General features: G+C 37.3%; 1 protein-coding gene across 1 annotated transcript in view; it reads left to right on the top strand.

The window, feature by feature from the left end:
* The window catches only part of LOC126248800 (collagen alpha-1(XI) chain-like), a 571383-nt gene that overhangs the window by 461747 nt on the left and 83015 nt on the right, over positions 1-26621 (top strand). The window contains exons 19-21 of the mRNA XM_049950192.1: positions 127-288; positions 6654-6870; positions 21427-21587. Of these exons, the coding sequence (XP_049806149.1) occupies positions 127-288; positions 6654-6870; positions 21427-21587 (540 nt within the window). The remainder of the gene's footprint in view (positions 1-126; positions 289-6653; positions 6871-21426; positions 21588-26621) is intronic.

The following is a 26621-nucleotide window of genomic DNA, read 5'->3' as shown; positions in this document are numbered from 1 at the left end:
ACTCAGTTTACAACAGTTATTTTTATTGATCACTCTACTGCACTGAAGATGTACAGACCAAAATTACTGAGATTATTTGTGATCTAAATTACAGAACTATCTAAAATGAGATTTTTACATTTTTAGGGGGAACCAGGGGGGCCTGGCCCTACAGGCAGGGATGGACTGCCTGGGCAGCGTGGGCTGCCAGGACCTCCAGGACCAATGGGTCCTCCTGGGGAAGATGGTGACAAAGGAGAAACAGGACCACCAGGAGAGAAGGGATTCAAAGGAGCCCGAGGAGAATCTGTAAGTACTGTGATTATTGGGCAGCATTCATTCCACCACTTAGAATGCCATAATAAAGAACACTTAGCCTGCATCAAGAGTTATTAGTTCTCTCTTCCCACTTTGCATCACTGTTTTTTAATATATTGCTTTCAGATGCATAGGTAAATGCTTGTGGCATTCATATTAATTTTTTATTCACATTTGTGATTGCTCATCAGTTTTTATGTTGAATATTCCAGTCATTGCTAGACTGAAACTAAGTTCATTTTCATCCATTTTACGTTTTAATTTCAGTGGTTTTCTTTACATTTTTATCCCACAGTTCTTTGACTATTCATTTTATACCTACAATAACAAATTTTTGAATATCATCCATTTTGTCATTATTCTAGAACAGCATTTTGTTAATAGTATTAATCTGACAGATCTACAACTTTATAAAATCTGAAGAGAAAAAATAAAGGAACAGATTCGCATGCTGCATCACTTTACACTTTATCATCCAGTAATACACGCATGTTCAGGAAAAAGAGAACAACTTGAATGACTAGAGATAGGATGTTCATATTCATAGGACATGTACATTACTATGTTCTGGAGAAATGACTGGCATTTGAACCATGTCGGCCCATGTGTTTGAGGTCAATGCCGATATTGTGGTGCAGCATCACCTACTGATGAAATGTGTCTGCAGTTCTCATTGTCACTATAAACCAAAGGTCATGGATCAATGTGACTTGAACAGATGTGCAGGATGCCTTCCAGATATATGTGTGGAATGTGCTGTCAAATAGGTGAGTCTGAAAGAGGGCACATTATTGGCATGAGAGAATATGATGATTCCATCTGGGATATTGCTGTTCATGTGGGACGAAGCATTTTGGCAGTGCAACAGGTATGTGCAGAATGGTTCACAGAAGGCCAAAGAACAGACAAGATGGATCAGGTCACACCATCAGCACCACCCCCTGAGAAGATTGACACCTCATCCGAATGATATTGCAGGACAGATTTCCATCCTCCTTGGCTCTACCACAACAGTGGAACACACTGTACACTATCAGGGGCAATAGTCTGTTGTAGTGTATTACTGCACGGGTTACATGTGCGTCATCCACTTCTCTGCCTTCCGTTGGCGAATGTGCAGAAACATGCTAGACAGCAGTGGTGTATGGAACGATATCACTGGGGACAGGAATGGTGTCAGATAGTGTTTTCAGGCAAATCCAAGCTCCGTTTGTTTGAAAATTATGGGTTCACCACAGATAGAGGGAGCAGCATCACAGTGACTGCATTCACACAAGACATACAGCACCAACTCAAGGCCTTATGGTGTGTGGTGCTATTGGTTACAACCACAAATTGCAGTTTGTGCATGTCCAGAGTACTGTGATCAGTGTGACCTGTGTGAATGAAATCCTTTGATCTGTAGCCATACCCTTTCTGCACGACACCACAGATGCCATCTTTCAGCAAGACAGTGCATGACCACTTGTTGCTGCATGAACACATGTGTTCTTGATGTCAGCCTTTTCCCTTGGTCTACCAGATCACCAGACTTGTCACCAATCGAAAATGTGTGGGATGTTGTGCAATGATGTGTACATTGTTGTGACCCAACATCCACCATCACAGGTGAACTTTGGAACCAGATGAATACAGCATGGATGGCTATATCATAGGATTCCATTTGTGCCTTATTTGCATCAGTGCCATCATGCATGGAACAAGTTATCGGGGCAACTGAAATGCAGAACACACTAATGTTCTTGTGCTGTGAATATGAATGTCCAGTCTCTAGTCGTTCAAGGTGTACTATTGTCAATTAACTCACTCATTTAATTAAAAATATTTATTGCAGTCAAGTGAAAGCTGATAATAATGTACAACATATATACATTGTTCTTTGATGGAGACTGATTGTGACAAAAGCTATCTATTGAATTTATTTTCTTATGAAAATATTTGTAAATCTGCCTTTACTGAAAAACGTCAGTAACATCCACATTACAAAAGAAGGCATTAGTATGGTTGCTATGTGCAACTTCTCTTCTACCTCATATTTAGTGAAATATGTTATGACAATGTATTTTGATTATTCATTGAAAAATATACCAAAAATAATTGCTGAACACCCTACAATGGCAATATTGATTTGGATGAGGTAGCACAGATGCTATTAATCTACATGTCAAGACTTTCAGTTGCTTTCACACAGGGCATGCAAGGCAAACATAATAGGCAGGGCCTGTGACCCATCAGGAATAATAAGAGGCTGCCCCAGCACTGAAACACTCACAGAAGTGTTGTATTTGAAGCCATCAGTAAGCAGCATTCAGATACCTGTATTCAACCCAGCTCTCCAGTTGGTGTTCTGCCAGTATCTCGTCTCCTACCTTCCAAACTTTACAGAAGCTCTCCTGCAAATCTTGCAGAACTAGCACTCCTGAAAGAAAGGATATTGCGGAGACATGGCGGAAGGTTCATATCAGCACACACTCCACTGCAGAGTTAAAATCTCATTCTGGAAACATCCCCCAGGCTGTGGCTAAGCCATGTCTCCGCAAAATCGTTTCTTTCAGGAGTGCTAGTTCTGCAAGGTTCGCAGGAGAGCTTCTGTAAAGTTTGGAAGGTAGGAGACGAGATACTGGCAGAAGTAAATATGTGAAGACTGGGCGTGAGTCATGCTTTGGTAGCTCAGATGGTAGAGCACTTGCCCGCGAAAGGCAAAGGTCCCGAGTTCGAGTCTCGGTCAGGCACACAGTTTTAATCTGCCAGGAAGTTTCAATTTATGACCCATTTTAAAAGCAATGAACAAGATTTTTGTGGTGGTCTGTGACCACAGACGAAACCTGATGCCACTAATATGCCTAAAAACTCAAAGCAATGGAAACATGTTGATTAACCAACACCAACAACAACACCATCAACACCACCACCACTACCACCACCAAAGAAATCCAAGAAAATGCAGTCAGCCAGAAAGGTCATGACATAACTTTTCTGGGATGTGAAAGAGATTCTGCTGACAGATTATCTTCCCACAGGTCAAGCAATTACAGGACAGTGCGGTGATAACCTCATGGACCAACTACAGCAAAAGATATGCAAAAAAATATCAGATTTGGTGAGGAATAAAGTCATCTTTCATCAAGACAGTGTGTTCTCACACACATGTGTTATCGCCATGTTAAAAGTACATTAACTAAGATACGAATTGATGCCACCTCACTTTATTCACCAGATTGGCTCCATCAGACATCCATCTCTTCCTCAAGCTCAAAATTTTCCTCAGTGGATGGAAATTCCCTTCAAACCAAGAATTAGCAGACAAATTTGAGGGGTATTTTTCTGGGTTGGAGGAATCTAATTTTCAAAATAGGAGCAAGGATCTGGAACATTGCTGAGCCAGGTGCATTATTGTACAGAGTGACTAAACTGAAAAATAAAAAAGTTTCACTGAGCTAAGTTGCTTCTTTCTGTTCAGTTCAGAGAAATTTTCAAATTACTCTCAAATATGCAACATTATGAGATCAGGGAAATAATTTGAAGTCTTGGTCATGCTCTTTCAGCTAACTGAAGACACCTCTCACTCCATTGCAATGCATGTTATCTTGTTGAACAATTCCATCCTCCACCTGGAAAAATTGTGGTTGAATTTTATTTTAGAAGATGAATTTGCAACTAGATCAGTGAATAGTACCTTTCACATTAATTAATATTCTAGATAATTTTATAAAACATTAGCAAGGTCGTAACACTGACCACTTAATCACTTTGTGTTCTTTGAAATGTGATTGTAGAGTTTTAATTGTCTAACATTTCTCATCAACATGCTGATGTCACTGTGTCTTGACAAATTAGAAAACAAGTTCTACTGGGGAAGTCTACTCATTACCAATAATGAGCAATCCAGTTTCAATACTGACAATAATGAGCAATCCAGTTTCAATACTGACAAACAAACTGAAGTTTCTTTAATTAATTCATATCATTAGCATGAATGAAGGCATAGTCTATTTGCTTCATGTGCTCCAGGATTCATTGAATGTCCAATAAGCAATAATTTCTCAACTGTTTAAAGTCTCCAGCCCTGCTTCAGGGCATGCTTTAGGACCACATACTACAGCCACAGTAACCCAACAATTACCATGTCCGTTAGCGTCTGCGTTCGTAAGCGTGAAATTCAATATGCATCCGCAAAAGACTGAAGGGCCATGCAAAATCAGTTGGGCACCTACTCCACTCTTTGTATTAAGAGCAATATTATCAATTGCTTTATATACTGTAAGGTGTGAACTCCTTCTCCACTGACAATAACGCAAAATTTCTAGTCTGTGTCAATGCTGCTGCAAGTGTGGCTGCTCGACGACTGACGCCATCTTGAGATAAAAGTCAGTTATATAGCACTTATATAGCCGAGAAGTGATTCTTCTTAGTGTTGTAGCTCTCAGGGGCACCCTGGGATTCTCTCTGTGTGAGGCACCTCTGGGCATCTCTGTGAGCCTCGCTGCCACTGCAACATACTTTGATATATACGTGCCATAGAACAGTGTAATATGCTTATCTGCGATAATTAAGAAAGAGCATTAAAGAAGGAGCCTGGCAGGCAGAGCTCCTAGTTATTACTTGAGCTCTAAAACTAAACTGAACTAAACTCTGTCTGAACAGGCCTTTGAAGGCCCAATGGTACCGACTGGCTGCTGTGTCAGCCTCAACCCACAGGTAGCAATGGATGCGGATATGGAGGGGCATGTGGTCAGCACACTGCTCTCCCGGCCTTATGTCAGTTTAAGAGACCGGAGCTACTACTTTTTAATCAATTAGCTCCTCAGTTTGCTTCACAAGAGGTGAGTGCACCCAGCTTGCCAACAGCGCTCAACAGACTGGATGGCCACCCATCCAAGTGCTAGCCCAGTCTGACAGCACTTAACATCGGTGATCTGACAAGAACAGGTGTTACCACTATGGCAAGGCCATTGGCTATAACTTGAACTCTGCTGGGCTAAAATTCACTTCCAGTAGGTTGCGTAAGCCGCACTGTGATTAAATAAGGAAGTGCTATATAAGTGATGTTTCTGTTATGGCAGCATCAGTCGTCAAGCAGCCACACTTGGAGCAGCATTGACACAGACTAGTGATGCCACATTATTGTAGGAGGAAAAGGTGTTGGTGCCTTACAGTATATAAAGCTACTGATAATATTGCTATTAGTATGAAGAATGGAGCAGGTGCCCAAATGATTTTGAACTCCATTAGAGTGATTATATTACATTGTGGTATGTCAGTAAGATGTTCTTTGTACATTGTCATGGGTGACATACATGAAACCTGAAGTATCATGCTTTCTAATAGGAATATGAACAATATTATAAAAAGGATAGATTCCTGCTTATCATAAAGATGACACATTAGTTGCAGAAAGACAGAATTACACATTTAGCTTTTGGCCAAAGTCTTCTTCAGAAAGAATAACACACGCACATTCACATAAGCAAGCACACCTCAAACACGTAAGATGACCATCTCTGGCAGCCCTGGCCCAAGCTGCTTTTCCACAAAGTAGAAAACAAATCTTAACAGAGAGGGCTACCCATTACCAATAACGAACAATCCAATTTTTATAATGACAAACAAATTGAAGTTTTTTAATTAATTTACATCATTAGTGTGAGTGAAGCTTTGTACCCATGTGTACTTCAGGGGTCACTGAAATGCTTTGTTAGACACCAGTCTGACTAGATTCCACTGTAATATGTCAGTAAGATGTTATTTGTTTGACTGCCATCTGCAGCAGCTCAGACCAGAGCTACCAGAGATGGCAGTCATGTGTGCTTCAGTTGTGCTTGCTTGTGTAAATGCATGTGTGTTTTCTTTTCTGAAGAAAGCTTTGGCCAAAAACTAAATGTGTGACTGTCTTTTCATTGTGCCTGTCTGAAACTCAAAGTGTCATCTTTAGGGTGCATAGCAACCTATCTTTTTCCTGGTGTTGTTGATATTCCAACCTAGAGATTCCATTGTTTGATACTCTCCAGAAGAGTTCTTTATTATGCCACTACTCTATTCATGATACAGTTCCACAAATGAAGTATAACAGTTTACATACTTTATAAGTGTCCATTGCTTCTGTATTGAAATCATTAAAAAATCATACACACATCACTGAGATAATTGCTTAATACAGATATAAAATGGTGGAAAACTAATTTTATCATGCAGCACCTATATTTCATTAAATATGGTATACATAGTTTTCCCTTCATTTTCAGTACACTTTTCTTTTGTTGTTTTCTTGCTGTAAATTATGTATGTGGATAAATAAGTCTGTCAAATAACATATTGAAATGTGCAGGAATGAGCTAATCATACTATTACTTGTTAAGGGCCCATCAGGTCCACCAGGTCCTATGGGCCCACGTGGAGAACCAGGGCCTATAGGGCCAGCAGGAGATAAAGGTCCCCCAGGAGAAATAGGCCGACAGGGTGCTAAAGGAGAAGATGGCCCACCAGGTGTGGCTGGGCCAGCTGGTCCTCCAGGACCTCAAGGTCTTCCCGGACCCCCAGGAATCAAAGGAGAGATGGGAGATGATGGAGCCAGAGGTAAGATACCTTTTGAAAGTGTGTATCATTCCTTGTCAAAAACTAAATCATGCAGTTGGAAAGAGTCTTCTGAATTACCTGAAACTTTATAAATATCATAGCAAGGTGGATGTAAGTAAGTAATTACAGAACCACAGTGAAAAAACATGGGTGGGCTCTAAGTGTAGGTATTAATCTATGAATTTACATCCATATTGGCTGTACCTGGCTACTTAACTCTTTTTGCAATGACTACACTGTTGGTAGTATCCCAGCTTATGTGTTATATCAAGAGGTTGTGTAATCTGACAGGCTACAAAAGTCCAGCCTTGTTTTAAAATTATTCCTATGACACCCTTACTGTTTACAGGTGAGCATTTTCCTAGAAAAAATATTCCTAAAAGATCTAGCATGTGAAGCAAAAATACATAATTTGAATTAAATAAACATATGAAAAAATTTAATGAGTGAAGGTAATAACTCAACAAACAACACTATAGAGGCATGCTGAACTGTTGAAAGATGCATAAAGGAGACTAAGAACTTTGCTAGCCTTTGGACAAATCCGTTTCAGAGTTAACACACACACACACACACATGTGCACCTGTATAGCTACATTGTTCCAGTGACAAACACACATGTGCACCTGTATAGCTACATTGTTCCAGTGACTACATTGTGCCCGCACTCCAGCTCTGCATAGCTGTTCAACACAAGTTTGTGTCATTGTCTTTAACGACCTTGTTGTTGACAGAGTGTTTCTACAACCTTCCTCCAGATTGTGAAAGAATTTAGTTAAAAGTAAATATTAAAAAGTGTTCATAAAATTTTACAGGTTATATCTTGGGACCCTCCAGTCAAGCCACTCATAATTGATTTCAGTTTACTAGTAAACACAAATAAAAGTGTACATTTAGTACTTGTGGCAAAGAAAAGATATGCATGGTATTGTAGTAAACATGTTTTCCAAAAATTATCTCCGATAGTTAACTAGGTAACAACTCATAAATATAACATCTTATATCTCATGGCTAGAAAAATACCCCAAATTTTTTACCTTTATCCTATGAAGGAAAATTAAACAACCAAAGAGCTGTTGCTGCATGAGTGCATACTGATTCAAAAGATGAAATCTTAAGGAATCGTATTTGTAAATATACTTTTGATCAGCAAACTCAAAATAAATGTTGAGTGCTTGTTCAAATGGTTCAAATTGCTCTGAGCACTATGGGACTTAACATCTGTGGTCATCAGTCCCCTAGAACTTAGAACTACTTAAACCTAACCAACCTAAGGACATCACACAAAACCCAGTCATCACGAGGCAGAGAAAATCCCTGACCCTGCTGGGAATCGAACCCGGGAACCCGGGCGCGGGAAGCAAGAACGCTACCGCACGACTGAGTGCTTGTCACTTACGTTGTCAGAAGAAACCAGTTGGCTGCAGTTGTGAAATTATGGAAGTTTGTGAATCAAATTTATATTCATTTTTGGACATATGCTAGATAGGTATGTGACATACAGTAGAGTGATGGACTAGAAAGACCAATTATGATTTAGTAAGTACACCAGACCCTTAGCCTTGATAATGGCTTTACTTAGGCAAAGAATAGGGTCCACAAGCTTCTTCAGGTATGCCATATAAGTTTTAGAGCTGAAGACACTCTTTGATGATTAGATGCAATAGAACTACCAAATTCTGGGCATGTTGATTGCTATGCTTCACCTGCTTTTTGAGAGAGTCCTAGATATTTTCTGTGGGATTAAGGTCAGGTGATTTAGTGAACCAGTTAAGGTGTAATAGGGTGCCAGAGTGTTTGCCAAACTAGGAATGTAATCACCCCTGTGAACGTAGTTGTTGTCATCTTGGAAGACAGAGGTGTCCACAGCATAGTCATCACAAAGATGTAGAAGAAATGGCAACATATTGTTACCAAGAGTCTTAAAATAAACATTTGGGTTCACATTCATGGTAACCTGAATGAGTGGGCCCAGTTACAGCATCCAAACCACTATACCCTCCACACATTCTGGAAAGCGAAGAAAAATGGTGACCTGTCAGACCACATTATATACCTCCACTCAGCTGCAGTCCAGTTTCTGTGTTGTTTGGCCCACTGAAGATGTGTGGCCATATGTACCACTGCAAGGAACAACCTTTTCTGAGGGACATAACTCCAAATGCATATCGCAGACAGTTTCCTTTCTAATCTTCACCCAGAAAGAGACTGAGATGGACCTGCCTTCATGTTATGATGGCGACCCATATAGATGTGGTAGTAAATCGGTCCATAAATTGCGAGTATTTAGTGTCAATAAGATGCAAGTTATGCGACAAAATCATATCAAGCGGCATTAGAATTTGTTCAGTGTTGCATATTTGGTATCATTCGCAGTGCTTCACGAAAATAAATCAAGAAAACATCTCGTGTACGTGTGGAACAAAGTGTAACGGACGTCTGGCAGCGAGTGAAATGTGCCGCGCAAATCGTGAAATCATAGTACTCGAATCACTGCAGAAAGAACTGAAAGCCACAAGAGAACATCCTCTGTTGTTGTAAAACATTATTAAAAGTCTATCTGACCCATCACATAAAGAACTCAGTCAACTTCAAGAGTACAGTGAACCAAAGAAATGTGCAAAACCTAAATTTGTTTCCAGTGCGTTAAAAGTTCCGTTAAGAAATCGATTTCAACATCGTATTACGGATTGTGAACTTAAAAATGTTGAAACAAGCAACTCACACCAAGACTATGAATCGGAATCGGCGGACAGGAAATTTACAAAGCGCAATAAGTCAGTAAAATGTAACTGTCTCAATGTTGCAAACAAAGTGACTCCTAAAAACTTTAGTAGGCCTACAGTTTTGCTTGCTGACAGCCATGGAAGAGGAATTGCAGGAATTCTTCATTTCCAGCAGGATCTCAATGTGACAAGTCTTGTGAAACCTGGAGCAGGCCTAAAAGAAGTTTTGAAAAACTATAAAAACAATAATCACGTGACACAAAGTGAATGCATTGTAATATTGGGCGGTGCAAACGATGTATATAAGAATGAACTAATAGTAGCAAACAGAGCGCTAAGAGATGCACTACGTACAACAGAGGATCAAAAAGTTATTGTTGTAGGCATTCCACACAGACATGACCTTACTGAATCTTCTTGTGTGAACAGAGAAATCCAAAAAGCAAACAGGATGTATAAAAAGATCTGCAAGACCGCTTCAAATGCTTTTTTCCTCGGTATTGACGATCTTGAAAGACAGCACTTCACAACACATGGTATGCATTTAAATAAATGGGGCAAATCGCTGCTCAGTCAAAAGATCAAAATGGTAGTGGATATTGTTTCTCCTAGATGTAAGAAAAGTTATCCTATTCCACTACCACTGGTAAAGGACGCCTGCAAAGTATCTTCCGTACCATGTACTCCAGTTGCAGCAGTAACACAGCATCAGGTATCACTGATTACAAAAGAATGTGCTGGGAGAGAGGAATCTGTAACTACAGTTACAACAGGTAGAACACCTCATTCAGGAACTAAGTGAACTACCTACAGTGGGAATACAGCCACTTAGATCATGCCATGAACAAGAAGATGTGAAGAGACCTCCAAGAGTAGAAGCAGTATCAAGTGTAGCGGGCAAACGGAAAACTGTACCTCCATTACGTCTAAATGATTTTTTAGTAGAAGGCAGCAAGGGGAAGAAGCCCATAAGATAAAAAGTGCCAGAGATTTAATAGCCTCTCAGCAAAATAGTGCATCTGTAAAGAAAGACAGGTTTGATTTTATAATCTGTTATCTTAACATTGAAGGAGCAAGGGATAAAGAATTTATTGTCAATGACTTTGTATTAGAAAATATGTTTGATATCTTTTGTTTAAGTGAACACTGGGCTAGTGAGAGTGAACTTACATTTATTAAATTTGATAATTATATTCTAGCCAGTAGTTACTGCAGAAAGTTGCATTTAAGAGGTGGTGTGGCAATATATGTTAACAAGTCACTTAGCGGTACATTCAATAGATTAGATCTAGATTTTCTGTGTGATGAACAGAACTTTGAAGCTGCTGGTATAGTAATAGACAGTTTTAAGTTAGTTGTAATTTCCCTGTACAGGTCACCTAAGGGTATAACCAATGTATTCTTAGAAAAACTGGACCTGCTGTTACATGTCCTTACAGATACTAGATGGATACATTATGATATTGTGATAGGTGGAGATGTGAATGCTGAATTCGATGTCACAACACAAAAACATACTGTCACTGAACTCCAAAACCTACTAAGACAGTGCAACTTACATTCAGTCAATAACACACCTACAAGAGAACAGGCATGTCTTGACAATATTTTTTGTAAATTTTAAAACAACAGAAGAATCATGTTTTTTGACAGTATTTCCATATTCTGATCATGATTCAGTATCTTTAAATTATACAAGTAGGTTCCCTCTTGATAAGAGTTATGTAAATAAGCTTGTCCCAGAAGTTGTGGTCACTAGACCAGTCACAGATGAGAAAATTGACAGGTTTCGTACGTCCCTTTCTAACAGAGATTGGTTTGGCCTGTGTTATGATGAGACACATTATACTCTAAGCAATTATCTGCCAGCAAAGGTACTATTTGATAGGTTTCTCAAAGCATTTTTGGGACACTTTAATGACTGCATACCAATAAAGAAATGCAAAGTAACTGACAGAGTCCTAAAAGCAAAAGTTCCAAATAGACAAAATACATGGTATACAAAACAGCTGTCTACTATGAAAAATCAAGTTATGTTGTTGTACAATATTTATAAAAATCTGAAAACCAACCATGCTAAACTAGCCTATGTTAGATCTAGGAATGAGTACAAAAAAGTAATTGTGGAAGCCAAACAAGCACACAATCTCAGAAGTATTGAGAAATCCACCAATAAGTGCAAAGCAGCATGGACTCTAATAAATAGTGTCGCCAAAGATAAAAGAAGTAACAAAATTAGTATCTCTCCCCAGGAATTTAATGGCTTTTTCATTAAATCAGTTGAGGAAGTAGGAAGTGCTATAATTAAACCTGAAATCAGCTCATCACAGTTACTGTCAAAAAATATTGCTAGGTCATCAACAAACACAAGTACCTTCAATTTTTCTGATGTCTCACCTGGTTTTGTGTTAAGAATAGTGAAGCAGTTAAAATCATCAGACAGTGTAGACATATATGACCTGTCTTGTAACATGCTTAAGAAAGTAATGGACTGTATAGTGTAACCCCTAACATATTGTATAAACAAGTGTATACTGGAGGGTTTTTTCCCTGATGAGCTTAAACTGTCTAGGGTAGTTCCAGTACATAAAAAAGGAGATAAAAATTCTGTCTCAAGTTACAGGCCAATATCCATAGTCCCAGTTTTCTCAAAAGTTCTAGAATGCATAATTTACCAACAATTATCTGTTTACTTTGATAACATAGGATTAATAAGTGGATCACAGTATGGCTTTAGGAAAAACCTGTCAACCATTGATGCCATAGACAATGTTGTTAAATACAGCCATCAAGTATTTGAAGATAAATGCTTTGCCCAAGTGACTTTTTGTGACCTAAGCAAAGCCTTTGACTGTGTAGATCATACACAACTACTCGAAAAAATGGACTTTTATGGTGTTAAAGGTAACAGCCTTAAGCTATTAAGATCATATTTACAAAACCGTAAGCAAGCCGTCTGTGTTGGGAAAGAAATGTCCGGTATAGAACAAGTTGAGGTAGGTGTTCCACAGGGATCCGTGCTGGGCCCTTTCCTTTTCCTAATAATGATAAATGACCTGCCATCATTTATCAAATCCAGAACAGTACTCTATGCTGATGATACAACGTTTCTGAACAGCAGTAATGATCTTAATAGCCTTAAAACATGTGTTACAGAGACAATTGAGCAACCTTCACTCTGGTTTAAAGCAAATGGGTTCTTGCTTAATGAAAGCAAAACCCAGCAGATGGTATTTAGTTTAAAAGACAAGTTTCCATCAGATGATCTTAGTTGTGTTAAATTTTTGGGGGTATATTTGGATGATAAACTTTCTTGGAATCCACATATTAAGTATATTAGCGGTAAATTGTCTAGGGTAATCTATTTGTTAAGGCGACTAATGCACTGTGTACCTAAAAATTATGTTAGATTGTCTTACTACTCATTTTTCCAAAGCATCATATCCTATGGCATTATTTTATGGGGAAACTCCACTTGTGTGCATGATATACTATTGCTGCAAAAGAAAGCTATTAGGATAATTACAGGCTCACCATACAAGGCTCATTGTAAACCTTTGTTTACTCAACAAAAAATCATGACAGTAATAAACCTATATATTTATTATGTTTTAATCTACACAAAAAATAACTTACCTAAAGTAAAATGCAGGGCAAATATACATTGTTACAGCACTAGGACAAACAGCTCTATCTATACGCCCTACCACAGACTGTCAAATTCAGTTAACAGTTATGAACTTATGGGCCACAAATTATTTAACAAACTTCCACAAGGTATACAAAATTTACCAGAGCAACAATACAAACAAACACTTTATGACTGGTTAGTTGTAAACCCATTCTACAATGCAAAGGATTTCATGACCTGTGATATTAAACTGTAAAGTTCTTAACAATTCTGTCCTTCTATATCATGTACTGTACTGTATTGTATTATATGTATGACTTTGTTTATTGCTGTAATGGCTTAAAGACAATAAAATTATTATTATTATTATGCTGAGTTTTAAAACAAACAAGGTATGACATTTACCTTTGGTTCTGTCAGTACCACTTGTCTTGTGTGTATTGCATGGCTCCAGGTGGTCCACTCTGCCTTGCAGAAACATTGAGCAGTTCCTTGCTGATACACCACAAACAGGGCAATTTCATTCCTGGTGTTGTCATGGTTATGTCCAAAGATGGTAGTTTCTTTTTGCTGTCATATCTCCACATGGTACTCTCTCACTGTGCTGATTCCATACAGCTGATTGGCACATGTGCACCACTTCACTGTGATGATGTGCAAGATGTGACAAAAAGTAATGGTTTTTTTTTTTTTTTTAAATCATCTTTGGCCTGTTCAAAATAATCCCCCTCAAATATAATACACTTGTGCCAGCAGTTTTTCCAGTCTTGAAAGCCTTTCTGGAACTCGCTTGTCATTCTGTTGTCATTATGATGTTCAGAAGGTAGGAGGCAAGGTACTGGTGGAAGTAAAGCTGTGAGGACGGGGCGTGAGTCATACTTGGGTAGCTCAGTTGGTAGAGCACTTGCCCATGAAAGGCAAAGGTCCCGAGTTCGAGTCTCAGTCCAGCACACAGTTTTAATCTGCCAGGAAGTTTCATATCAGCCCACACTCCGCTGCAGAGTGAAAATCTCATTTTGTATTTGACTGTTTTTATGTGATAATGTGGATTATTAGGACAATTATACAACAAACACCAGGGTTCCAGGGGTTTTGGAGGCACAAGAGATATTTTAGCATTCTGCAGCCCAGGGTAGTGACCTGGCAGTGGGCCAATGAAGCTTTTTTTCGTTACCATACAATGACAAATTCCCCTTGTGTCTGCAAAAAACAAGCATAGAATTATATAACACAAAATATTGTACTAACCCAGGCAGTCAGAGACTAAATGAGAAGCTAAATAAGGAGTGCAACAATGGCACATCATGGCTGCAACACTACTGTTGCCACAATGTTACAAATTTTGTGTCAATCAGCACTTTGAAGTTTGTGCATATGAACTACAGCTATATACTGTAGTGCTGATATCAACAACAGTGTACAGGTCCCCATTAGGAGATTGGGAGTTATTCATAAAAATGTTTGACTCCCTATTATGCTGTCTGTCAGACAAAAATAAGAAGTTAATAATCTGTCGTGATTTCAATGTAAACTTTCTAAGCAATTCTGATAGGAAAAGTGAACTAGAAGTGCTTTTAATGACTTATAACTCAGAATCAGTGATATATTTCCCTACACTCAAAGCCCAAGACAGTAGCACTCTAATAGATAATGTATTTGTACAGCAAGAGGATGTAACATACTTTCCTTGTGATAAATGGATTATCAGACAATGATGCACAACTGATTAACTTACAAAATCTAGCAGGTTGTACAGTTCAGAAACCATAAAGTAAATGTGTAAGGATGGTTAATCTGATATCTATTGAACACTTCGGAGAAAGTTCAAGAAATGTTAACTGGGGAGATGTGTATAATGATCCAAATGCCAGTGATAAATGCAACGTATTTCTTGTTAAATTTATATCCCTTTTTTAACATTGTTGCCATAAAAAAATAACCAAATGTAACACGAAACAGTTTTCAAAGATACCTTGGAATACTACAGGTATTAAAGTGTCTTCAGAAAGAAAAGAAATTAGTATGAGGCAGCAAGAATTAGTAAAGACCCAGAGTAAATTTACACTATAAAAATTATTGTAACTTACTGAGAAAATCTGTCAGAAAATCAAGAAATGTATATGATAGAAATGAAATTAACAACTTGGGCAATAAAATCAAATCAGTTTGTAATGTTGTTAGAAAAGAGACAGAAAAAGTAACCACTGGCATAGGTGGTGTTACTATTTAAGACAATGAAACCATCTTAAGCAACAGTACACAAGTAGCCAATGTAGTTAACTATTTCTTAAGTATAGGTGAAAAAATTGGTGAGAATAGTTCAAAAGAAAATGCCAAGCAGTACATGGGAGAGTCAGTTTTGAGAAATACTAGTCAGATTAATTTTCATCTAACAACCTCTTGTGAAATAAGGAAAATCGTTAAATCTTTGAAAAATAAAGGATATTAAAACAATGTGGAGCAGTTACAGCTGATGTTCTGAGTCCCATCTGTAATGCATCACTAACTCAATGTATTTTCCCAGAGAGGTTAAAATATGTCATTGTCAAGCCTGTCCACAAAAAAAGGGGACACCACAGATGTCAATAATTACCACTCAGTATCATTGCTTATAGCATTTTCAAAAATTGTTGAGAAAGTAATGTACTCAGGAGTGGTTAGCCATCTCAACAGTAATGGGATACTTAATAAATCACAGTTTGGATTTCAAAAATTCTGTTCCAATTTATAATTTCACTACCAACATAACAGAGTCTTTAAATAGTAAAATGTCACCAATAGGAATTTTCAGTGACTTATCCAAAGTGCTTGATTGTGTGAACCATGACATTATGTTACAGAAATTGCAATTGTATGGTAGAAATGGAACAGAAAATGAGTGGTTTAAGTCATATCTAAAGAACAGGAAGCAAAAAGTTTCTGTGTATGATTTAAGTGATTTAAAGAATTTTCCCACTTCATCTAACTGGAGTGAAATTACATTAGGTGTTCCACAGGGTTTGATCATGGGTCCCCTTCTGTTCTTGATATATGTGAATGACCTGCCTTCTTATTTGAAACAAAAATTTAAACTGACACTGTTTGCTGATGGTACAATCATTATTATTAATTCAGCAAAAGAAAGTCCAATAGAAAATGATACAAATAATGTCTTTGGAAAAGTTACTGATTGGTTTTCAGCAAATGGGCCTGCTCTGAACTTTGAAAAAACACAGTACATTGAACTTTCTACTGCAAGGAGTACAGTTCCTCCAATTTAATTCAATTCAATTTATTAGCGTCCTTGCAGTACATCATAAAAATGACAGAGGACTTGTCAGTAAACATTACAATTTAAAATACATGTACATGAAAATTTATAATTGAATTTACTTGTCACTTAGACATTACAATTTTAATAGAACTATTAGAACATTAACATAAAAATTTACAAGTAGGATAACAACGTACAAAAAAAAAAAAAAGTTAGTGATTCTCACATCAAAGATTATTTACATTCTTACATTAACTCTGTTTCACACTTTCATAGAAACATAGAAACAGCAAGTATTTACATGTGAGCAATTACACATATTTATTATCTCAGGGAAATATTAACTGCGCTTTTATTGTCAACAATTCATAAACTCTTCAATACTGTAAAAACTATTGATCAATAACATGTTTTTTTAATTCTCTTTTAAATATGTGCAGTTTTGGTATTATTTTTAGTTCTTTGGGGAGAGCACTGTAGAGGATTTTGGGTTGGTATAGTACACTTTTGTGATACATAGCTGTTTTATGAATTTCTCTGTGGAAATCATTCCTATTCCTTGTTTTGTAGTTGTGAAATTCTCATGTTTAATGTAGATTCCTTGTGTTCTTTTAAGAAACATATGCTTTCATATATGTATAAAGATGGTAGTGTCATGATTTTTAATTCTTTGAAAGCATGCCTACAAGAGTCTCTATATCCTATACCTTTTATTATTCTGACTGCCTTCTTTTGTAGTCTAAATGAGTGTTTTGTTAGACTGATGTTCCCCCAAAACTGTACACCGTATCTTAATAAACTGTGCATGAATGAGAAATAAACACATAACACTGTTTTAATATTGCATTAGCTTTTAAGCATTCTAAGTATATAACATATATATGACTTAATTTTTTGTTCAATGATATTACATGCTTTTCCCATCTTAAGTGTTCATCAAACCATACTCTCAAGAATTTAGTGTATGATGCTAGTTCAATCTTACACTTACCCAGTTCTACTGTAAGGTTAGTTTTTATTTTATTTGTAATATGTCTGAAGTTGATCCACGTTGGTTTTTTGGCATTCACAATGAGTCTGTATTCATTAAACCATCTGTCTGCTTCGTCTGCTGCTAATGTGACTTTTTCCTGTAAGTCAGCTTCACTATTTGCTTTAACAAACAAACTTGTATCATCAGCAAACAGTACTGCCTCTGCTTCGGATAGTTGACTTGGTAGGTCATTGATAAATATTAAAAACAGTAATGGCCCTAATACAGATCCCTGGGGCACTCCATACAAAACTCTCTCCAACATATATAACACATCAACAGACGTCAGTAGCCAGGGCAGAGCATACTAAGTTTTTGGGTGTACATATAGATGAGAATCTCAACTGTAAAATTCTTATTTTGGATCTCCTAAAGCGACTAGGTTCAGCGACTTTTGCAATCAGAATAACTGCCAATTTTGAGGGTATAGAAATTAGCAAGCTAACATAGTTTACATTCTTTCACTCTCTGATGTCATATGGAATAATATTTTGGAGTAACTCAACACATAGGCAAAAAGTATTCACTGCTCATAAGAAGGTAGTTAGAATAATGTGTGGGACTCATAGCTGCACATCTTGTAGGCATCTGTTTAAAAAGTTAGGAATTCTTACAACAGCCTCACAGTAAATTTACTCAGTAATGAAATTTGTTCTGAACACTATTGACTAGTTTAAAAACAACAGTGAAAATCATGATTATAATGCCAGAAGGAAGAAAGACTTACACGATCCTCTACTTAACCTATCTTTGGCACAGGAAGGGGTAAAATGTGCTGCAGTAAAACTTTTTGATAAACTGCCAGGTGAAAGAAAATGTCTGATTGACAGCAGTAATAGTTTTAAAAATAAATTGAAATCATATCTCTTTGACAACTCTTTCTATAATACAGATGAATTCTTGAATAGAAATGAATAAATCTGTAGGTATACTATATGCATTTTGTGCCATTTAAGGGAATGAGATAGATAATAAAAATTTCAAGCTTTTTTTAAAAAAATCCTTGATTCATGTGTGAATTTCTGATGCACTTGACACATGTCACATCATAATAGTTACTGTCAGATTGATCAATGGAACATGTAACTAACTAATTAACTTTCTGACTACTTAACTCAAAATCTACAAATAATAAACGCACAAAAATAAAGACAAGCATTGATATCTGTTAGACAGCAATAACAGTGACACCATTATAACCTTTATGAAAAACCAAAGTACAAACTGTTACATGAGCACTGAAATAACCTCCTGTGCTGTACACAGTCAAGCAAGTACCACAAAGCAGCATATTCTTATCTCGTCATTCTCTCAGCATTGGTAAAATGATCATTTAAATTTAAAAAAGTCAGTCGTTATTGTATAATTGTGGCATCTCCTGATTCAGCTATACCCAATAAGGCTTCAGTACTTGTTAGTAGAATGTTAATGTTCTTGTCTTTATTTTATATAGAAACTTGTAAAATGTTGCTGCAACCTTTAATTTAGCTCAGTTTCTGATAATTGTGTTTTAATGTGGATATATGAGGGTCATTCTGAAAGCAATGCCTCCAATTTTTATTCATGTAAACTGTTGAAAATACATAAATCACAACAGCACAGCTAAATAGAGCAATATTTTGATTACAGACTGTCATTTTTCTATATAGTTATCTCCATTCATTAGACACTTCTGCCAATGATGAACCAGAACCTGCATGCCGTCCTTGTAGAATTGGAACCAGCTGTGGCTAACCACTTCCTTACAACTTTGACAACAGCATCTGAGTCTTGAAAATGTTCACCACATAGATCATCTTTCAGATGCCCAAAGAGATAGAAGTCCAAAGGTGCTAGATCTTGACTGTATGGTTGATGTAGTAGGACAGTCCAGCTGAATTTTGCAATGAGTTGTGTGGTCACAAAACTGATGTGGGGCCTGGCATTATCGTATTTCAGGTGAAAGTTGGTCTTCTTGTCTGGTCTTACCCTGAAATTTGAGCTTTCAGCTTAGTCATTGTCTTCTTGTAGCTTGCTGAATTGACAGTTTCTCCAGGCTCCAGGACAACACTGGCTATCCCAGAAGACTGTGCACATCACTTTGCCTGCAGATGGCTGTATGTTGAATTTCTTCTTTGACAGAGAGTTTGCATGTTACCATTCCATGGCTTGCCTTTTGGATTCTGTCTTGTAGTGGTGACACCATGTCTCATCTCTGGTGATGATGCTGTTCAGAAAATTATCACACACAGCTTCATATTGGTCCAGGAGGTCCCGACAAATTTCCATTCAATGCGTTCTTTGTTCTTTTGTAAGCATCCACGGGACCCATCTCACACAGACTTTGTAATAACCAAGATGTTCCAACATTGTTTCCAAGGCATTACAGCTGACATTCACCTTTGCAGACAATCCTCTGGTCATTATGCACCAATCAGCAGAGATGAGTTGATCAAGAAGTTCTTCATTGTGAGGGACGACACCTGCACAGAATTGGCAAGGCCATGGCTTGTCATGCACACCCTTTTCACCACCTTTAGAATGCCATACCCATTGCATCACATTGCTGACATCTATTGTATCATCTCCATCCACCTTTAGTAAGCATCGATGGATTTCAATTGGCACAATTTCTTCAGCAATGAGGAATTAAATTACATATTGCTGTTTTACACAACTGTTCAAATCAGAATTCATTTTGGAACTCCTCTGCTGGTGCCAACTGCCACTGAGTGACAGAACCACATAAAAATGTAAGAGGAAGGTTCAAGCAATAGCACTACATCAACGACATCTGGTGCAGACATCCAAAGTCACCACAAAACAATAGGAGGCATAACTTTCGGAGTGACCTTGGTAATTTTTCATTCTGTATGCAACTGTTGAAATGTTGAAAAAATTTAACACATTTCAATAATTTAATTTTAGTTTCTAACTTTATTTTGTATTGTTGGAAAGACACAAATGGAAACATTTTGCAAGTATAACTTCCAGCTTAGATCATATATCGCACTGAGTGTCAGCTATTTAAATAATTTCATTTTTAAATTCATCTGCAGTAGAACTACTGAATATTACTATTATTTAATGACAAAAATGGACAACTGGAAACACTATTAGAAACATTTTTAAATATGTCGCAACCAGAGTCCACTTAAATTGTGTTTTAATACACAGACACGTTGTAATTCTATAAGGTCCATTCTTTTAAATGCAAATTTCATGTCCATTCATGGTGCAGAAGCATTACATCAAAGTATAAGTCAGTTCCAACAACATTTGTGAAAAGATGGATTTCAGCATGTACATGGTATCACTGGAGGAATGGTCAGTATTTGTGGATATGGGATAAATAATCATTCAGAGCAACAAAGTCTAGTAAATATATGCTCTAAAATGCATACCTCAACAGCTACGATGGCTTATTCACTAGAAAAGATGTGTTTCACAGTAGCTAAGATGAGCAAGCACTCATAAATATTAAGATATGCACTTTAGAGCTGATGTTTACTGAACTTTTCTTTCTTGTTTTGGTCCATACTAGTAACTCTCAGAATATGGAAATCAAAGATCTTGCAGTAAAAGAGATTTGTTTCACAGTATCAAAGATGAATAACTGCTCATAGCTCTTATGGTATGCATGTAAGAGTTCATGTTTACTAGTCTCTTTTGCTTTAAAAAAATAATAGTTCCTGTCATATTCCCCAATCTTGACCACTCCTCCTGGGACACCCTATATCTGAGCTGAACATATCTATGGAAATTACCATGAATTTTACTGCTATTTATCTGGCTTTTAGTGCATTAAATGCAACAACTACCTGAGGACTGTCAGCATTCAACCCAGCTTCTTTATTCATTATATACAATACAGTTTGTAACTAGACTGGCGTTATAAATTGGAATCTTATGTACAGTTAACATAATGTTTCAGGACCAGAAGGACCAGCAGGACCTCCAGGAGAGCCAGGGCCTCGAGGCAGCAAGGGTGGGGATGGAATGCCAGGACCGCCTGGGCCTGAAGGGCTACAGGGTCTCAAAGGAGAACCCGGCAATCCAGGACCTCCTGGGCCCCCTGGTATTGATGGGAAACATGTAAGATGTTGAAGTTCATATTTATGTAACTCTTAAATGCTCATAATTACTTTTAAAATCTGTTGTATTTAATAGGTTTTTTCACCACTCATAGCACACAAGAAGTATTTTGACACCTGAATTTCTCATGGCATATATAATGTTCAAATAACATATGGGAATGCAGCGAGGTGACATTGTCAACAGCTGCTGATATTTCAGCAGGTGATCACAGTCGTTTTCAAGGCAGAACTGCAGAAAGTATGTGCAGTGCAAGTGAATTTAAAAAGATGACCAACACCAAAAGTTATCGATAGTACAGTTACTATACAACAGGTGAGGTAGCATTAACTCTGTCACTCTGTTTTTTGACAAGGAAGAGAGCAGGATTCCATGCATAATTCAAGTAAAAACCACCATCTCTATTTACAAGGTTACTGGCTAATCTAATCTCAACTGCTTCCTTAACAACACTATACCAATAGCTGGAAGTACATGCCATATTCTCTATGTTGTTACATTCCATAGGATGACCAGTGCAAAGACAATGCCTGCATAGCTTATTTGCACAACTGTGGTAATCATATGTGACACTTTAGCTCAGTGCACTGATCCTCCACAGTCCTGATAGTCTGACCAATATATGTCAAGCCACAACTGCAAGGAATATGGTAGACATCCACCTTATGCGAACCAAGATCATCCTTTATGAAAACACATTTTGCATCATATTTCTGAAACATACAACCAGTCCTGTTGGAGATGCTCCCTGTGTAAGGCAGAAAGACTGTAGACCTTGGTACCAACTCAGTATTGTCATCACTCAGCCAGTACATGGTTGGTCAATAGCTTAACATGTGTCTGATCTGTTTTCCCTCTATATCCAGTCTGATGAAAGGTGACCTCAAGATGATTTAACTCAGCTGACAAACTCTCGGGGTGTGAAATGATGTGGGCCCTGTGAACCAAGGTACAAAGTACCCCGTCATGCTGAGCTGAATGGTAAAAACTATCAGCCTGTTGATACAAGTCATGTGAGTAGGTTTTCTAGTAACAGCAAGTCTCAATATACCATCAACCATCAACATATAAAGAAAGGGAAGGCAGCCATCCTTTTGCACCTCCATTATGAAACGAATATTCAGTTAGATTGAATTCAGATGTTCTAAAATCTCATTAAAATTCTCAGTGACATGAGGCCAAACAACAAAAGTATCATGTATATCATGTACGGAAAAAAAAGTCGGGTTTCAAAGCCACTGACTCCAATGTACATTCCTCAAAGTTTTCCATAAGTAAATTTGAAACAATGCATGAACATGGGCTTCGCATTGCAGCTCCATCTGTCTGTTCATGCTAGTCATTGAATGAAAAGCAAGTGGAAATCAACACATCTTGAAATAGGTTCATTAATTCAACAGCAAAACTAATCTCAGTTAACTGTAATGAATGAATACAGAGGAACACAGCTGAAGAGAGAGACCACATCAAAAGTTACTAGAATATCATAGTAATTCAAATGCATTCCATCTAATCAACATAAGAAATTTGCCAAGTTCATAATGTGATGTTGACATTGATCAACTAGTGGGCTCAATGGAGCATCAATGTTACTCACAATCAGATGAAGAGGAACCTCTTCTTTATGGATCTTTGCAAATATCAGTGGTTGTCAGTGACATCACCTGCCTGCAGTCCCATAATTTATATGAAAAATGTGTTTTCTTTAAGCTAAAAGCTATTATCTTTCAAACTCATTAAAGGTCTTCAACTATAGATGACACTATTATGTCCACAAGACATAACAAGACTGCAAAACACAATACATTAGGTATGAGGCCTGAATGACTTATTTATTTTGTTTGCTAATGAATATTTTATACAATCTATGCATTTCCTTAGCACTCTGACTGACACTTTGTCTAGGTCTCTTGAGTTTTAATTATTAAATTCTTTGTACTACACCAACATCTACATACATACTCTGTAAGCCACAGTATGGAACATGGCAGAGGTATCTTGTTCCACTATTAGTCATTTCCTTTCCTGTTCCATCTGCATGTAGAGCAGAGGCAAAGCAACTTTCTCTATGCCTCCATATCAACCCTACATTCTTGTCTTCATGGTCCTTGGGTGAACTGTACATAGACAGCAGCAGCATTGTTCTGCATTAAGCTTCAAATGCCAGTTCTCTAAACTTCCTCAGTAGAGTTTTGCAAAGTGAACATCAACTTCCCTCCAGGGATTCCTATTTGAGGTCATGATGCATTTCTGTAATACTCACATATTGATTGATTCTACTAGTAACAAATCTAGCAGCACACTTCTGAATTTCTTCAATGCCTTCCTTTAATCTGACCTGGTGGCGATACCAAACACTTGACCAGTATTCAAGAATGGGCCACACAAACATTCTATACATGTTCTTCTGTACAGACAAGCTGCACTTTCCTAAAGTTCTCTCAATAAATCAAAGTTGACCCTTCATCTTCTGTGCTACCATCTGTAAGTCTTTGTTCAGTTTCATATCGCTTTGCAATGTTATATATAGATATTTAATTGATGTGACTGTGTCCAGCAGCACGGTAATAATGTTGTATTTAACCACTACAGGGTTGTTTTTCCTACTCATCTGCATTAACCAGTGTCAACTCTTCAACTTCCCTAGTACCATCCTTATGTGTTTGTTCAATTTCATATCACTTTGTAACATTACATCTAGATTTTTAATCAATGTGATTGTGTCAAGCAGCACACTACCAATGCTGTATTTGAACACTACAGGATTGTTTTTCCTACTCATCTGCATTAATGTCCATCAAATCATTTGTGTACATAGAGAATGAGTGGTCCTATCACAGTTCCATGGGGTTGATCTTGTCAATACCTATATTTCTGATGAACACTCACTGTCAAGGACAGTATACTGGGTTCTATTACTTCAGAAGTCTTCAAGCCAGTCACATATCTGGGAACCTAATCCATATGCTTGGACCTCTGTTAACAGTCTGCAGTAGAACACTTTGTCAGATGCATTCTGGAAATCTATAAACTGTACTTTTTTATAAGTTTCACATCTGTTTTTCTGGCAAGTATTATTTCAACTTTCCTGCAGTACTGTTAAACACTGTTATTTATTAAATTTTCTATGGATCATCTCTTAACACTTCCCTGTTCTGTATGCTACTGTGTTTGTTTTGTCTGTTTTATAGTTGTCTGTTTTGTAGCAATCCAAATTACTTTTTGTTTAGTTTAAATGTTATTTTGTCACTCAATATTTTTTTTGACAGCAAGCAGTGAATCTGTCACAGTATCTTATTTTTTACTGAACTCAGATACTGAAGAGTCTAGAAGGACTCTCATTACTCATTGTTACACGAGTAGGAACTTTAAGATCATCCCAGCAACAGGTAGAAAATGTCTAGAAGACCAGCATTGCTCATGGAATTTCAGTAAAGCTTGCAGTCTGCAGCGTTATCCCAAGAAATGATCATGTCCTCTTGGTTTTGATACAGAAGAAAAGCCTAAACTAAAGGCCTTACAGGTTCTGTGACAAGCTAGGCTGTGAGTTCCCTGACTTGTGTCATAGATTCCACATTGTTAGTATATTCTAAATAGGACATGGATATGCTGCACATGAGGTGCAAATGAGGGTTTTTAGTTTAGGCAACTATTCCTCACACACAGATACTGACAGCTGTAGGATGCCTCAAAGCATTGCTGTAAGTTCCCAAGAAATGCCTTCTCCCACCCCCTTATTAGACAATGAAAATCCTGCTGAAGATTTTGCAAAAAGGTGTCAGAGTTTGAATGCTCCTAAAAACAGTGGAGTTCACATAATATTAGGCACAAAAAGCTGGCTAAAATTAAAACTGACTGCAGTGAGATTTTTGGGGTAAATCTAATTGTATGTCAAAGGCATAGGTGAGCAAGAAATTTAGGTTGAATGTTCATTACAGTAGAGGAAAAACTCTAATCCAATGAGATAAAAATTGAAACTGCATGTGACATTGTTTGGTTAAGATTCAGTGTCAAGGGTGGGGATAAATTTGTAATTAGATCATTCTATCAACCAGTAGACTCTCCCTCAGATGTAACAAAAAACTTTCAAGAAAGTCTTAGCTCTCTAGCACATATGTTCACCAATCATACTGTCATTGGAGGAGACTTCATCATTCAACAACTGTTTGGAAAAGTTAGTATTTTATGAGTGGTGGGTATCATAAGAAATTTCTAGTACAGATAGTTCAGACGCTCACTCATGATGGAAATATACTAGATCTAATGGTAATAAATATAGCTGAACACTTTCAGGATGTCCACATACAAATTGGTACCTGTGTCCATGAAGAGGTTGTAGCAACAGTGGTCATCAAATTACAATAAATAAGTAGAACAATCAGAAAGATTCACATATTAAGCTAAATAGCTAAAGAGGCAGCACCATAACTCAAAGAGGAAGTTGAAACTTTTAAATCAGAGCAGGCACATGTAGGAGAATTGTGATTAAAGTATAGAAGAAGAAATGACTGAACACTGGATACATATGTATATAGTAAGACACTTTGTAATGTAAGGACCCTCCATTGTATATAGTCTCTGTTACGAAACTTCTAAAGAAACAGTGAGTACTAACTACACTGTAGGTGTGTAATAAATAATGGGAGAACAGACAGAGAGATGCTACAGGAAAGAAATTTGACTATCAAAAATACAATACATAAGCCCTATAATGGAATTTTATCAAAAGTCCTTCCACAATAGCCAAAACAATTCTGCTCATAAATAAAGGCTGTCAGTGGCACCAAAGATATTGTCCAGATACTGATGGATGGCACAGGAACAGAAATTGAAAGTAACAGAGCAAAAGCAGACGTGTAGAACTCTGTTTTCAAATGTAGTTTTGCAAAGGAAAATGGGAGAGTAATTCCCCAATTTAATTCTTGCACCATTGTAAATATTACTAATAGAAATGTTGATATCAATAGCATTGAGAAACATGTGAAATCAGTAAAACTGAACAAAATGTCAGAATCTACTAGAATCCTTATCAGG

This window comes from Schistocerca nitens, chromosome 3, assembly GCF_023898315.1.
Source record: "Schistocerca nitens isolate TAMUIC-IGC-003100 chromosome 3, iqSchNite1.1, whole genome shotgun sequence".
Taxonomy (NCBI): Eukaryota; Metazoa; Arthropoda; class Insecta; order Orthoptera; family Acrididae; genus Schistocerca; species Schistocerca nitens.
The sequence above is the reverse complement of the archived record's forward strand: the minus strand, read 5'-3'. Positions and strand labels throughout refer to the sequence as shown.